The sequence below is a fragment of the Molothrus ater genome, chromosome 2 (genome assembly GCF_012460135.2).
Source record: "Molothrus ater isolate BHLD 08-10-18 breed brown headed cowbird chromosome 2, BPBGC_Mater_1.1, whole genome shotgun sequence".
NCBI classification, from domain to species: domain Eukaryota; kingdom Metazoa; phylum Chordata; class Aves; order Passeriformes; family Icteridae; genus Molothrus; species Molothrus ater.
In genome coordinates, this window is record NC_050479.2 from 40348196 (window position 1) to 40362998 (window position 14803).

Sequence of the window (14803 nt, forward strand, 5' to 3'; positions counted from 1 at the left end):
ATGCCAGATTTTACCATCAATGCCAAAATACCTGGAGTGATTCTTAGTTCCACTGACACCAGAGAAAGCACTACTACTGTTGCAGTAGTGAAAGTGACAAAAGAAGCAAAACTTAATTGAAATCTATTCAGGATAGATTGAAATCTAACTTGGGGGAAAACATCTATGAAATGACAATGGCATTTTACATGGCCACAGGACATGAAAGTATGGGTTATCCTCCTAGCTTTACACGTGTCTCAAATCTCTCCCAACCAACATACATATTCCATGTGCTACACAAATAGAAGCCAGCAGCTAGAATCAAATACTTAACAGCTACACCCTTGTCAAAATACACATCAGTTGCTTGCTGCAGTTTGGGGGTAGGAAGGTACAGAGTGCTGGCAAGCTGTGGGGACCCTGCCAGAGGGACAGGCCAGGCTCTGCCCTCGGCCACCAGGGGTGATCCATCCCACTCACTGTACCTTGGATACTCTTGGCTCCTGTCACACACAGCTGTGAACCCACAGGGGCTGAGGGTGGTGCCCATGGAGTGTTGGGCTGAGTGACACTGCTGTAAGCATGGCTCACATCAAAGGAAAACCAGTTAAAATCAGTACTTTCTACATGATGAGGGAAGTCTCTCCCAGAGGTCAATTTACACCATAGGTGGCCTGAACTGCCTGCTGCCTCTTTGTTCACTGCATAGGCAGCATAAGATGACTTGAAATCCCTGGTTAGAAACTAACCTAACACAGGGGAGCTCCCCTCTTTGTGAGGGAGACAAATGGGACTCAGAGTATCCTAAAGATATTCCTCTCCATTCCTTTTCTTCTGAAACTGCAGAATAACAAACTCAGGCCATTTAGTGTTCTGCATCTACTTTAAAAGGAACTGTTCCCATTCATACACAGTGTTTTTTTAACAGAGAGGAAGAGTACAGAAGTGTTAAGATGCCCATGGGAATGCTTCTTTTCTGTGGAGTACTGAGAAGTGATAATGGCTCAATTATGGAAAGTGAGAGAAAACATTATTAAAGGTGACTGAAATTCTGCTGGAAACTTCATGTACCGCTTAAGTCATCATCAAGTCAACTCTTGAGAGTTTTATTGTTCTCAGTGTTGTTATTATTATTATTAGAAATTAAAAACATATTAAGAGCCAGAAAAGCACCTTTCTGAGTACCTGGAATGTTGCAGGGCTTATTCTCTCTTACTCCTGCTCCATGGCCTGCTCGGCAGTCAGGGGAGGTTTGTGACATCCATATCCCACTAACTCAACTTTAATGTCTGATCAGTGTTTTCTAAACTCCAGTCTGGCAGATGAAAACAAGTTGTTTCCCCTTTCTCCTTGTCATTACTGAGCATATCACTTATGAAGGCTCTTTAATAAGAAAGTATCTGACAGAGCTGCCACTGCTGTGGCCACACAGTCCAGCTTAATTTTCCATTTTCACAGTGGTTGCATAGCTCTAATTTGCATCTAAATGTTTTGGTCAGAGAAGATATGTGGCATGGGGGAGAGATAGCACCAGATGAAGCAGCAGAAGTTTTCATATGCACTTCACCAATCACTAAAGTGATCAGATCAGTCACCTCAGATTGAAGAAGAGTTCAATAATGGTGTCCATCCCTTCTCTCCCCAGCTGTGAACCAGGCACAGTCATGCTGCTAAAGAGATATGGGATAGAGATTCTGCTCTGTTCCCCCTCAATGTAAGAAAAAAAATCCCACTGACTTCCACAAAAGCTTGAGGGGAACCAGTTCATCAAGCTGCACTTCTCTTCCCCATTACATGAATCAAGCTGGAGCAGTGGATACAGTTTGTTAGTTTGAAGAGTAGTTACACAACAGCTGTAAATTAATGGACAAACATCCCTGAATACAGTACCAAAGATTTTGAGGAGGAACGGGAATTAAAAACAAACTTATGAAGAAATCCAATGTCACACAACCACTAACTCTGCCTGGCTTGAAGAGGAGCTTGAGAGGAAGAAAGGTTCACTTTGATGTCACAGCTGCAAAATGCACGCCCATGGCAGTGAGCAGAATTTGGGAAAATGGTGCACCTTCTCAATGAACCAATTTCCTCATATTTAGGACAAAGCATCAGCCAGCAATTGGACAGAACAATTAAACCAGTGACAGTTTTACAGCAAAATACCAGTTAGAATGAGTAAAAGCCTTCAGGTACAGGTGAAACTAAAAATAATAATAAAAAAATTAATTCCATGCATACACAGTTAAATGGCTTGACATGCTTATAGTCTCATCAAGCTTGGTGTTGGTTTAGTAGCCAGCAGCCTCTCCAGCTGGTGAAGGTCCATGCTTTATTGGTGTACTGCAGAATTAGACAGCGGTGAGTGTGAAATCAGACAGTAACTGCTGTTGGCCTACATCAGGGTCTCCTCCCATGTTAGGAACAAAGAGTGAGCATTACAGTCTGGGGAGAATGCAAGGTCACTGGGCATCAGCCCTTTGTCTAGCCTTGATCTCTCCAGACAGAAATAGAGCGACCTACAGAAGGTTTTCCTGTTGTACCCAGGCTTAGGGTTAATTTGCCTTTGTTTGCCTTTAAACCAACATGACACAGTGCCACAATAGAATTGGAAACCTTCAGCCCCCATGTAAGCTAATGCCACAGCTACTGTCCATTCCACCAAGACACCTCCCCAGGACTGCAGTGATCCTGCTTACGAGCCCACAGCCCAGATTGCTGGGTGCAGCCTTCATTAGGAAATGAAGGGCAATCTGATTGTGCTCAGGGAAGCCCAAATGCCCTGGAAAAGAGACCTTCTCCCCTGGCTTCCCTCTTCTCTTTTGCTCCCCAGCATGGTGTGGTTTCTCAGCCTGAGAGTCACAACCTGGCGAGGGTTTTCGTTAGTTCTGAGGCGAGGAGTGCTCCGTGAGGCAGGATCACTGTAACAGGAGGAATCAGGTACTCCAAATACAAAATAGGCATTTCTGCAGTAAAAGGACATTGAGACAGTGCTCCAAACAATGCAAGGAACAGAAGATATACCATGCTTTGAGGATAGACAGAACATTGAAAAGGCTTTTTCTCCCAGAGAGGTACATGCTGACATAACAGTGCATACAATGAAACAAAAAATGTTTCTTTTTAAAAGGTATTAAACAAATGACAAAAATGAGAATGAAGTCCCCAGCATTGCCAATCTTAAAAATTAATTTTTACTATTGAGACTTATTTTAAAAATATCTATGCATGTGCACACACAGAAATCAGGAAAGGGCAGGGTAAGTGAACACTGCCAAGCTTATATACTTTTTGTTAGTGGGCCCAGGTGATTTTTTTAGCAGGAAAAGGGAAATACAAGGATTCAGCTAATCAAATACTTTTAAGGTGCCTCGTGGAAAAGCAACAGGCATGAGCTCTAACATTCTCTGAACTAAACAGAAAGATCTACCTCTGATCTTGCTGAAAACCATCAAAGGCAAAAGCCTGTTCTCTTCTCAAAACCAGATTTGCAGCATTTTAAAGAAAGCATCTAATCTAATTTTAACAAGCTTGAAAGCTCTTGAATCAGAAAGCATTCATTTTCCTTCAACCTTCCATGCTCAGTCAGTGACAGCTGTATCATTACTGCCTTTAGACTTGATTTTTACCAATGTGAACTGTAGATTTTTATGGTTCTCAGGGCCAAAACTTAAAAAAAATCGTCAACGAAAATTACATCTTAAAACTCCAACCATTCTTGAGAAAACTATTTATCGTTATGTCATGCAAATTTATGATCCTAAGGTCTTTACTCCCTTTACTGTAATAACACCACCATTATTTACACACATACTTGTGGAAAACATGCCTGTGAATACATTGCTCAGCCAGGCACAAAGGATTTCCAGATCTTGTAACATTTAAAAGAAAGTGCTCACTGCTTTTAATAACAAACAACATAAACCAAGCTTATTCTACATGCTCTTTATAGAACACAGAATTAGAAAAAGAAAAAACACTCTGTAAAACTGCTACATGTCACCCAAACTAGGATTTTTGCTAATATGATGCCTTTGATTTTTAAGTAGAAATTCTGTATTTAAAAATATCAATGGCACCACACAGCCTAAACATAGGGAGGAACACAAAAGACACCTTTGCTCAGGATGCACATGTTGCACAACAATTATTTCCCTTACAAATAAGTAACTAAGATATATGCCTTTGTCTAGGCATACTTCAGTAACTATAGAAACTAGAGAAACAGAAGAGGAAAGATTTTGCTGATGTCAGTTTCCTAGGATTTAAATTTCCTTCCTTTCTAGAACCTGACAGTACAGGCAAAAATTTTTCCTGACGTAGCTTGACTGAAACCAGAGTCCACTGCTACTCACATTTGAGAAAAGTTACACACCAGGTGATGTGAGCCTTGGGCCCTCAAGATGTTAACACTGTGCATCTGCCACCTACCCTCAGAAGACCCACAACCATCACCACCACCAAGTAGGGGACACCAACAAGCAGCTGGATTTCTGAGAAAAGGACTCTTCTCCTACCACTGACAGCAGCCACAGTCTGACAGCAGCAAACAAAAGAAAGGCCTTCATATTAGAAATTGTTCCAGAAGATTCAATTTCCCTCATATATTTAGGGTTTCTCTTATTTTTTTATGGAGAAGAGGATTGATCCCCTAAATGAGAGGAAAGGTGAGCTGAAGTATACAGAAGCTGCCTTAAGAAACTACACTATTCAGAGAGAGAAAGAGAAAGAGAGAGAAGCATTATTGGAAGACTAAAAGGGATTTTGGCTTACTTCACTTTTTTACATGCTTGAACAGAGAACCTCTTTCCTTCACACTCACTGCTCTTTCCAGCTGGTGACAACCATGCTGCAGAATGACAGGGATTCTCCAGTGATCCAAGTTTCTGTACACAAGGCTGTGACACCCAACTTCCTCAAACATGTGTGGAAGTCAGGAAAAACTTGGATTGGTAATTAGTTTTTCGTCATTAGAAGTTAAATTGCAGCAATTAAAATTTCATTCTAAAGTCACCTCTGACAGCAGTCTAATGGCTCATTAAGACAAATGAGATTAGTTAAACACAGAATTTGACAGAATTTATAGGTCAGGCATCCTTTTTTCTGTTAAAGAACTGTTCCAGAGATAACCATAGTTCATGCTAATTGCATGTAGATCATACCAATGAGATCTGAATCACTGGTTTTACCAAAATTCAAAATTGGGTCTGCTTCATCAGTTCAACTGATCAACATAATTGTAACTCTTTCTACTGGGACTTTAAACTCTCAGAAAAAGAGTGGAGAGCACATTATGCCAAAGGGAACTGCAAATAAATAGGGCTAGACATTTTTTGTGTGCTTAAGATGTTTTTTATTCTTCTTTTTTCCTTGTCTTCCTGGAGCTCCCCAGAAGAAACTTCTAGTGGTTACAGAGACTCTATCTTTGTGTGCTTATCATGGACTGAAGAGGACAGAATTTAAAACATCTCTACTTTTTAGTGAAGAAAAAATGGGGTTTATAAACAGCTTTTAGATCTGTCTGACCCATTTTCTATTTGACTTTCTCTGGTCACCACCAAGTACTTGCATGTACAGATAGAGAGCTCAGAACAGGAACCTCTGGCCTGAATGCCCTTGCTTCAAAATGAACAGAGCTGCTTCAACTAATAAAAACCTCACTGCAAACAAAAACCTGCCCTACAAATATTCAGGGGAGAAAGTACAGGTCCTGAAGCAGTCTGGTCAAGTAATACTGGCCCCATTTAGTGAACTAATTCACAGACCATTGTTTTTCCACTCTTTACTGGGTTCTACTGATTACAGTCAACATTACCAATGCTGCTCTGTGGAAAAATTCTTTCTAGTTTTGCATGCCCTTTAATCTTGAAGAAAACTAATAGACTGATACGATTTTTTAAACTATTGATATGCAATTCTTTCATGATGCTCATCTGCCTATAACTCAGCTCTGTCTAGCTCACATAAGGTCAATGAGAATGGAGCAAACCTAAAAACTTTCAGTCACATGTTGACAATTTTTACCTATGGGAATTTCTCTCAGTTTTTCTTGATATAATTTGTATTTAGCATGCACTGCAATGATTAGTGGGGTGATGCCTGTTAGGCAGGCTATGAGCCATGGGTGACATGGCAGCATTTGGTGTAAATCATCCTCAGAGAACACTCCTGTCTGCCATGCACAAGGAGTATGTTTGCTAAGGGATATGGACTTCAACTGAAAACAGTGCAGTCTAAGCCATTCAGATATCAATCAGCCAAAGCTCCATACCTGGAATATCCTATGTAGTTCTTGGCTCCTACAACAACTTGCCACTCTCCTTCTTTCCTTCATCTATTTATTGACAGATTTAATATCCTGGGTCACTGAGGAAAACTAGATTCTAGGAAAGGCTGTAATGAAGAAAAAAAAAATCCAGAAGATCCCAAGAGGACATCACAAATTTGAGCTGCTGCTGAATAGGAGAGCCCTTAAAATTGTCTGACATGACCTTTCCACTGCCATTGTAGAGGATGGTTGATTGTGGTTAAGTAGTTGGAACAGCAAAGAATTAATTTAATTAAAATGAGGCTCTTTATCCAGAGATTACCTAGATCTGCATGTTATTATGGACAAACCCCTAAGTGCTTCTTCACATCCTCTGAAAAGACAGGAGATGGGTGATGCAGGACTACACAGTTCAGAGTGGACATAGATGCTCAATCTCACTGGGACTCAGCTGCCTCATTTGTACCAACTGCCTAAGGATATCTGGGCACTTGGTGAGTTTGGGACTGAAAAGTTCATTATTGACAATAAAAATTTTAGAATGGTGAATCAAAACTACCATCAGCCACATTCTAAAATCTACTGGAATTGGTGGGAGAATCTGGTAGTTACTCTGTCTGTAACTATCTGCTATACTTGAGACAAAGGTATGCTTAGATCACTGCTGCTGTCCAGTGTATTCAGATTAATAAATGTTTGTTAATAAGTGTATTCAGATTAATAAATAAATAAACAACAAACTAGAACTGACAAGTTCCTCTTGCCATGAGCACTTTGTGAGCCAGGGCAAGAATTCCTCCACCTCATCTCATTTGCGGTCTTGCCCTAAAGGTTTCTGCTCTTTTTCTGTAAGGTCCTTTTGATTGTTCCACAGAAACAAATTCCCAGATGAACTCTAAGGGGCCTGATCCTATTTTAAAATGTAAGTTTAAAACTCCTTTCTCACTTCACCATTCTTGGCAAGGGCTCAGACATGAACCACATGTCTGGTGGAGGAATTTGGCCCACAGACTGTTTTAATTACAACCTTGTCTGCTGATATTAAACGGAGCTTCACTGGCATTAGAATGCTGCAGAAGTAATTAATCCTAAATGAAATTATTTCCTATGTAGTTTATAAACTTTACTTCTTTTAACTGGAAGAATTCCATGTGTTGAAACAACAACTACTTCACCATTCAGAGCTGAAAAAATGCCAGAAGACAGAAAACTCCTCATATTGCATTTCTGAGGATAATATTGAAGTGGGAAAAGAAAAGCTGTTGAGATACTTTATTAGCAACTAGGCTAACTCCAGCTACCCAGTGAGTCTGTTCTTAAAAAGTTTAAAATTTAATGTCTTTGTAGGCATATGAGAGAAGAATCAGGCCTGGAAACAGTATCTGAAAGGATGCAAAATAGCAAACACTACTTATAAATTTTTATATTCATTTAAATACAAAGTGAATGTGAAATCTCTTCACTTTTTAAAGTAGCAGAAATGACTGCAAATCCTTTTGCTGAAAATCCATTACCTGAACTCTAATTTTACTGGCTAATGAAGCAATTAATTCATCTGTCCAAACTGCTATTACTTTACTTTATACCTACTGATACTTTTGCTGCACAGGCAATAAAAAATAAATCAAAAGAAGAGTCATGCACCCACCTCTCCATGCTCACACTATTTGCTGATGCGAGCTTCAACTACTTATATTTCATCTTATATATTGTGAACTTCAAGGCAATTATTTTACAGCTATTCTAAATCCAAAACACAAACCATCCTCTTTTAGAATCATATACAAGCAAGCTTTTCCCTAATTATCAATCTCACTGTTCGTAGACTCATGCTTTTAACTACAGGAATAAATGAGAGTATTCCCTGTCCCCAAAATATCAGTATCTAAAGAGACGCTTTTAATGATTCCTGTTCAAGAATGACGTATCTAATCTCTAAGAATACCAACACTCTAAAGGAGGTGAGAGAGTTAATACTTATATTTACACAAAGATATATTTTACTTTCAAAACAGAATATAACAACACATGTCTAACTACTAGGTATATTTTTAAATATCCTTCACTCAGATTAAACTTTGTTAAAGTGTGCATAGACCAAGGCATTAGAAAAATTAAAAAGACTTCTTATTTTATAATTTCTGTAAAAACAATCTTGAAATTTTTTATATTGTCTAAATTTACAAAGTCCTGTAACTTTTTCATCAGTACTTATGTGAATGGATTAATCATTGCTGCATGAATGAACTGCATGATGCAGATCACTGAGAGTAACCTGCAGTTCAGTCAATGCTCTTGTTCATCAGTTAAAATTCTGGGATTTATTTTCATTCTTCCACAAGAAAAATATATAAAAGTTAAAAATAAGGCCAATTATAAAGAGCACATCTTGTCTCCCAGCACTAGTAACTGTAGAACAGTTTCCATAAAGAGGACCTTTCATCTGGATTTTCTTTCTTAACTTGGAGAAACTAACATCAGATTTTATTAGGATACCTTAATTCTCAACAGTTCTAGCCTGTGAAAAGGAAGTATACACAGAATTAGTCTCTTTGTCCTTCTGCCCATATCCACTCTATGGATAGAACAGAAGACCATCACCCGGAGCACAGTTACTCCTGTCATTCTCTTGTCAGGGGATGAAAAATTTCTGAGGTGGCACTACTAAAAATGTAGCCTGTGACAGAGTAATTGGATCCTGCACAGATAAAGATTTTTTGTGATCAAAGCAAAAAATAAAACAGCCACCGTCTCCAAACCACCCACCACAGAACTTAAATGTCTCTGTAATAATTTCACTGAAAGTATAAGCAATTAAAAAATTTCTTGCAATATATCTCTAACTGATAAAGCATAGAAAGGATTGCCTTGCAAGTAATACTCATATCACTCTTCATTAGAGCTGTTTTGATCAAAGTTTTTTTTCACTTGAATTTTATCTTTCATCCTGTTCTTTTTCTTGCCCAAGGAAGAGTTTGGTGTTTCAAAATCTCCATCACCAAATCACCCTGTTTAACCCACTGAAGAAAAAGACAATACTGAAATTTTATACATGCCTGATTTGTACCCTCAGTTCATCAGATTATAAAATGAGTTATGAAGAAGAGTAGATCAGACACATTCTTGCTATGAAAAAAATTTCCAGCATATTTCAAGATTTCAACAAGTCCTGGTCTTGAATATCAAGCTGCCTGCATTTGGCTGCAAGTTAATTTTTTTTTCTCCTAACTCTGTTGAGGCACTGGTAAGTTGCTCTCCTTATATGGAGAGAAGATTGTAACAGACATATAAAAGAGCACAATGTACCTACTTGATTTGATTGTTTGTTTTGTCAAAATAACTAGTCAAATATCAAAGCAGCTACAACATGTATCTAAAACAAGACTTCACACAAAGAAGAGGAGAGAGTTATTAAGTCTTACAGAGGTACCTAAATCAGTAATCATTTTCCTCTCCTCCTGCCTTTCAGAGGAGATTCAAACTGTTAAGCATCACTCAGACTTACTATTGTGTTCTAGCATCCTTTCCCTCTGGCTGGCCTGCACAACAATAATGTCTGAAATAGCCCATGCACTTGAAATTATCACCAGCCACTCATCATGAGCCCCAGGAAATGCAACCATACTGCTGAGCAATCACAGTATCCCCTGGTCTCACACACGCTGGTGCCTAGCAGCTGAAGACCTGCACACCATCTTCATCACTGAGGCCAACAGACACATCCTCCTCTACCTCCTCATCCAGCTGAAGGCTTCCAAAGGAGTACTTATTTCTAGGCATGGGAGAGGAGCTCAGCACAACGGGGTTTCCAAACACCAGGGGGTGAGTGAAGGGATTAATGACTTCTGAGTCAGAATCACTGGATTCTGTCCCACTGCTGGTGGAGCCCTCCATCATCTGGATGGCAGCCATGTGATCCATCATGCCACTGGCACGCAGCGACTGCATCACTGGGCTCTGCTTTGACTGTGCCCCAGCTGCCATACCATTGGCCATCATTTTGCCTTCTGGAGAAGACATCTTAGCCACCCCACCTCCTTTGCAGTATCTCTCTGATCTATACTCCTGCCCAGGGGTTGAGGATATCTGGCTCAGGATAAATGGATCTGTAACTGACTTATTGCAGAGATTATGGGTTTTCTGTGCACGAGGCCGTTGAGAACCCGGAGAATATCTGCAATAGCCATGGCAGTTAGTGGCATGGCTGTCCTCCTCCCCAGTTCTCATCCTGCAGTCGTGCCCATTTTCTGAGACATAGCCCTGAGAGCCAGTTCTGCTCAGGCTCATGTTAGGGCTGGACTCTTTGCTGCTGGGAGGCAATGGAGTGGCCAGGGGGCTACGGCTTCCCGGCCCTCGGAACATTTCATCAACCAGAGAGCTATGCCTTGGCATCCTGGGGCTTCCCCCCGTGTAGAAGGAGAGATTAGCTGTGTTATCATCAAGGTACTCTTCTGAGACATACTGGGAAGACTTTAGAGAAGCTGAGGAGTCCCTATATCTAGTTCTATTGCGATTTTCGTCTCTGTAGTGAATATAGGCACCACTGGTCAAATCACCCTCATAGTTGTCATTTGTTTGGGAATATGACCGGGTTATTTGTCCTCTGAGGAGATCATACTCGCTATCTACATCACTGCAGTCAATGAAAGGAATGGAGGTGCTGCTGCCATGAGCAGCCCTGGAAGCTGGACCTGTGCTTGGCTGCTGTGATTGAGGTCTGTTCTGCTGCATCCTATCCTTAGCAGGCTCCTCTTCTTCCTCCACTGCTGAGACCACTGCTCCATCCACCTTTCTGCCTTCCTTTGGACTCTTCTTCAAGGAAGGGCTCTTGTGCTGTCCAGTGTCTTCCGTTGAAGATTTCAACTCCTTCCCTTGCCGGCAGCTCTGCACTGCTGCAGCATCATTGCTGTCTCCATAGGCTCTAGCAGTCTGGAAAGATAATAGAGGGAGGGCAAGGGAGACACAAAGGGAAGGACAAAAGGGGAGGGAGGATGGGAGGGGAGAGGTTTGAGAGGGATGGGAGCCAGAGGGAAAAGGCTGCATGTAATTACACACCAGAATTTCACATCTGCAGCAACATAGGAGTCTCTTGGAAAGAAAAGAGGTAACCCAAGTCTTAAAACTAATTGGAATAAAAAAAAAAAAAAGAAGAAAAAAAAAAAGAAGAAGAAAAAAAAAAGAGGTTTCTGATCTGGAAGAACAGAAAAAATCATAGGCTAAACAAGGGAAAAGAAGGCATACAGTGCAGTGATAATGCAAAAAGGGGTATTTGAGGTGTTTCCATGCTATAAGGCAGCCACTAACACTCTAAAAACATCAACAAGTGCACACTACTCTGAGAACCTGTAGGAAAAGATAAAAACATAAAACAAATTCTGCATAGCGTACTTAGATACACTAAAAAAGTCATGTGTGGGCTTTTGAGCACCCTACATTCACCCCCTGGAGCATACCTGCCACTGGTTCATAGGCTGGCTTTTCTGCAGACATCTGCCCAGCAGCCATGCTCCATCTACCTGAGCTTGTCTCAGCAACATTAAAATGCTACAAGCTATTTGAAATGGGCTCCATCTATAACAAAATTCTCTGAAGTTCCTAAACTTGCAGAAAGAAGAGAGCCTGTGAATATCAAAAGGAGGTGATGCATAGAAGGTGAAGCTTCTGGTAGCATTCTAAAATGCATTAACCTAGTAGCTTGCTCCTGACATTTTAAGCTCTACCTAACATAAGGTTATGTGATCAAAGGTTCACCTCCACAGACATGGATGAGCACAGAAAACACTGGCAAATGGAGAAACCACAACAACCAAGTCAGGAAAATGAGCTTCCTGACCTGCCTCCTCTAGAGGCTGTCCCAGGAGAGCCATCAGCCCACATGTTTGGTGTGTTTGGGATGCCAGCAACTGGAGAAACCAGAGCCAAAGAGTGGAAGAGGGTGAGGCCACTGGCACTGGCTGTGCTTGTGGGAGTGCTGTTTTCTGTGTTTACATGTGTGGCTATGTGCTCATGCTCTGTATGTGTGCTTTCACGTGGTGGGTGCCTATAGTGAATACATGCTCAGCCCTACTGGGACCTGGGAACCTGCAGCTGCTGCAGCCTCACCACTACTGACTGGGCTTCTGGACTTGTGAACTCCAGCACACAGCAGCTGTCAGCATGAGATAAATACATATGGTATCTGCCAGAGCTAATGGCTTAGAAGGCCAGAGGTGCAATTTTTCTGAGGAAATAATTGTTCCTTCCCTGGTTAATACCTGGTTAACACTAACCTAACACCTTGAAATGGGCAACCAAGACCTCTCAGCAAAGAAAAGTAATTACAGTTTCCCCAGATGCAATAGCCAGCTACAACCAAGGACCCTGGCAGCAACACCGAGGGTTGCAATTTTTCAGATGGTGATTAGTACAGCTCAGACAAGCTCACTATTTATATTTGTCTGGTTGTCTGAAAGCAATGCTGTTTCACTCAGCAGAACCTAAAGATTATGACACCCAGGGCTCCTTCGCTCCCAGCTAAATGGTAAGCAAGCAGAAAACTATGCTCCTAGGGTTTTAAAACAGCAATCAGTGGAGGGTAATCTAACAAGAAATGTTTCAAAGGATTTAATTTCCAGGTTTTCATCAACATCACTGACTTGTTTTGGCACCTCTGTATGCTGTTCTGAAGGCTGTGCAGTCAGACTCCTGATGGAATGAATCTTGCTGTGTTTCCTGGAGATAAAAGGAAAATCACATAAAGAGCTATTTCAGTTTTTTTTTCTACAAACAGGAATCAAGAGACACGCTTTTAAAACAAAACCTTTGAATAACAGCTTTCATAAAATTTTGCTCCAAAACAGATTAACATTCCTTCCTTTCTGTAAAATTTTAATATGCTATGTGTTGCAAACATATCACTGTAAGAAAAGGGAGAAGCACTGAAGCAAAAATGGTCTAACAGGTGAGCATGAATCATAAGCAATGAGCTATTGGCACGGTCTTTGTGGCATTTTGGCCATTACTTTCAGCTCACCATGAGCATGATGAGTTCAGACAGAACTGCTCTGGCAAGCTAGAAGACTTTCAGCTTCCCTGGAGACCTCTCCCTTGAGCTTGGATGTACTTTTTCTTATGTTCAGTTTTACCCTGAGCTGAATATGTTTGTTCACACACATTAACCACGTCCCAACAAAGAGGGTGCAAATCAAATTGGGAGAAAGTTACCTGTGATAGCAGGATGTTCATTGCTGAAAAACAGATTGAAGACTACTGATTTTAAGTGAACTATAAGTTATGAAACTTTTGCCAAAACATGCAGGACCACGGGATATTACACATGTGATAAACAGTCAAACCAGCAGAGAAGGAATTTTTTTCCTTGGACTGGTGCCAAGATCTCAGACTATAACTAACTGGAAATCATGACTTTTCTTGGATTTTAACATATTGGGATAATAAATTTATTTCCTCTCACCTTTCAAACTGCACTTTTTTGTGCCCTCCTTCCTTAACATAGTCAAGAACTTGCTTCTGGGTCCGACCACTGGAAGAAAACCAGAGTTAAAGTACTTAATACAATATACCACCTGGTCATCACAGCCTTGTATTTGGCTTGCATATTAAGTCACAGCAACCAGTAAAGTATTTGGCACTATCAGCAGAAACTCATGTTAAGATCATACAGAAGGGGACCTGGTCAGATACACACAGAGTTTTACCATTTTGCATGTTACTTGCCTCTTTTTTTTGCTATGGAGCTACTTTTTGATGCATTTCAGAACTGCTTCAATTCAGCTTTTTGGACCCTATAGGGTACTACATTACTGGGAAGTTACTACAATGGAAAATGAAGCAGGGGTTAAGCTTTCCTTTAATGAATTAATATATTATTGAATCCTTTTTAGTCAAATACCATCCTTATCTGATATTAGTAAACCCTGGAAACAAGATAAAACCCCTGACATCTACTTCATTCCTTGGTTGCTACTATAAAACACACCCTTTTGCAGAGTTTTAGGCTGGAAATCCCTTTCTACCCTTCTGCAACAGGGTGTGAGGTAGTGAGAAAGCCCAGCACTGTTTATTGTGCAAAGCTATAATCTCCAAAGCAAACTGAAAGCAGCACAGGAAACCCACACCTCAAGAATGCTCAACTGAGAGCCAAATTCTTCCAATTCATTAGAGGCTTTCAGGGACTGGAAAAGGTTATTGAATGTAGTAACAGAGATCACAGTGAGTGGAGGATGTAGCCAAAACCTGCTTTCCAAAGCCTGAGGTAAGCTGAATGCACCTACAGTTTTCCATTTACTTCAGGCAGAAACTTAACAAGTTATAGTTTGTTTACCCAACATAGGTCCTTCCACGTTAATTTACTTTGCAGGCAGCAAACAAAGTGGAAAGAGAGTCAGAATGGCTGTATATACACTGTGTTCTTATGCAAGGCATCTAGAGTGCATCATTCATCTCAGCAAAGAGCGCTTCTGGCTGTACAGCTTGTATCAGCTTCACAAACAAAATAAACTGTATGAATAAAAGCATTTCCCCCTGGCATACACAATGCAATATCTACAATAATGC

General features: G+C 40.6%; 1 protein-coding gene across 5 annotated transcripts in view; it reads right to left on the minus strand.

Moving 5' to 3' along the window:
• FARP1 (FERM, ARH/RhoGEF and pleckstrin domain protein 1) overlaps positions 1–14803 on the minus strand; it is a 201312-nt gene that overhangs the window by 35324 nt on the left and 151185 nt on the right. For 3 of the 5 annotated variants that reach the window (XM_036406866.1, XM_036406859.1, XM_054518571.1), the window contains exons 11-13: positions 13701–13769; positions 12883–12958; positions 10939–11176 (exon numbers count right to left, since the gene is read on the minus strand). In XM_036406866.1, the coding sequence (XP_036262759.1) occupies positions 10939–11176; positions 12883–12958; positions 13701–13769 (383 nt within the window). The remainder of the gene's footprint in view (positions 1–10938; positions 11177–12882; positions 12959–13700; positions 13770–14803) is intronic. The other 2 variants (XM_054518572.1, XM_036406875.1) reach the window with 1 other exon arrangement.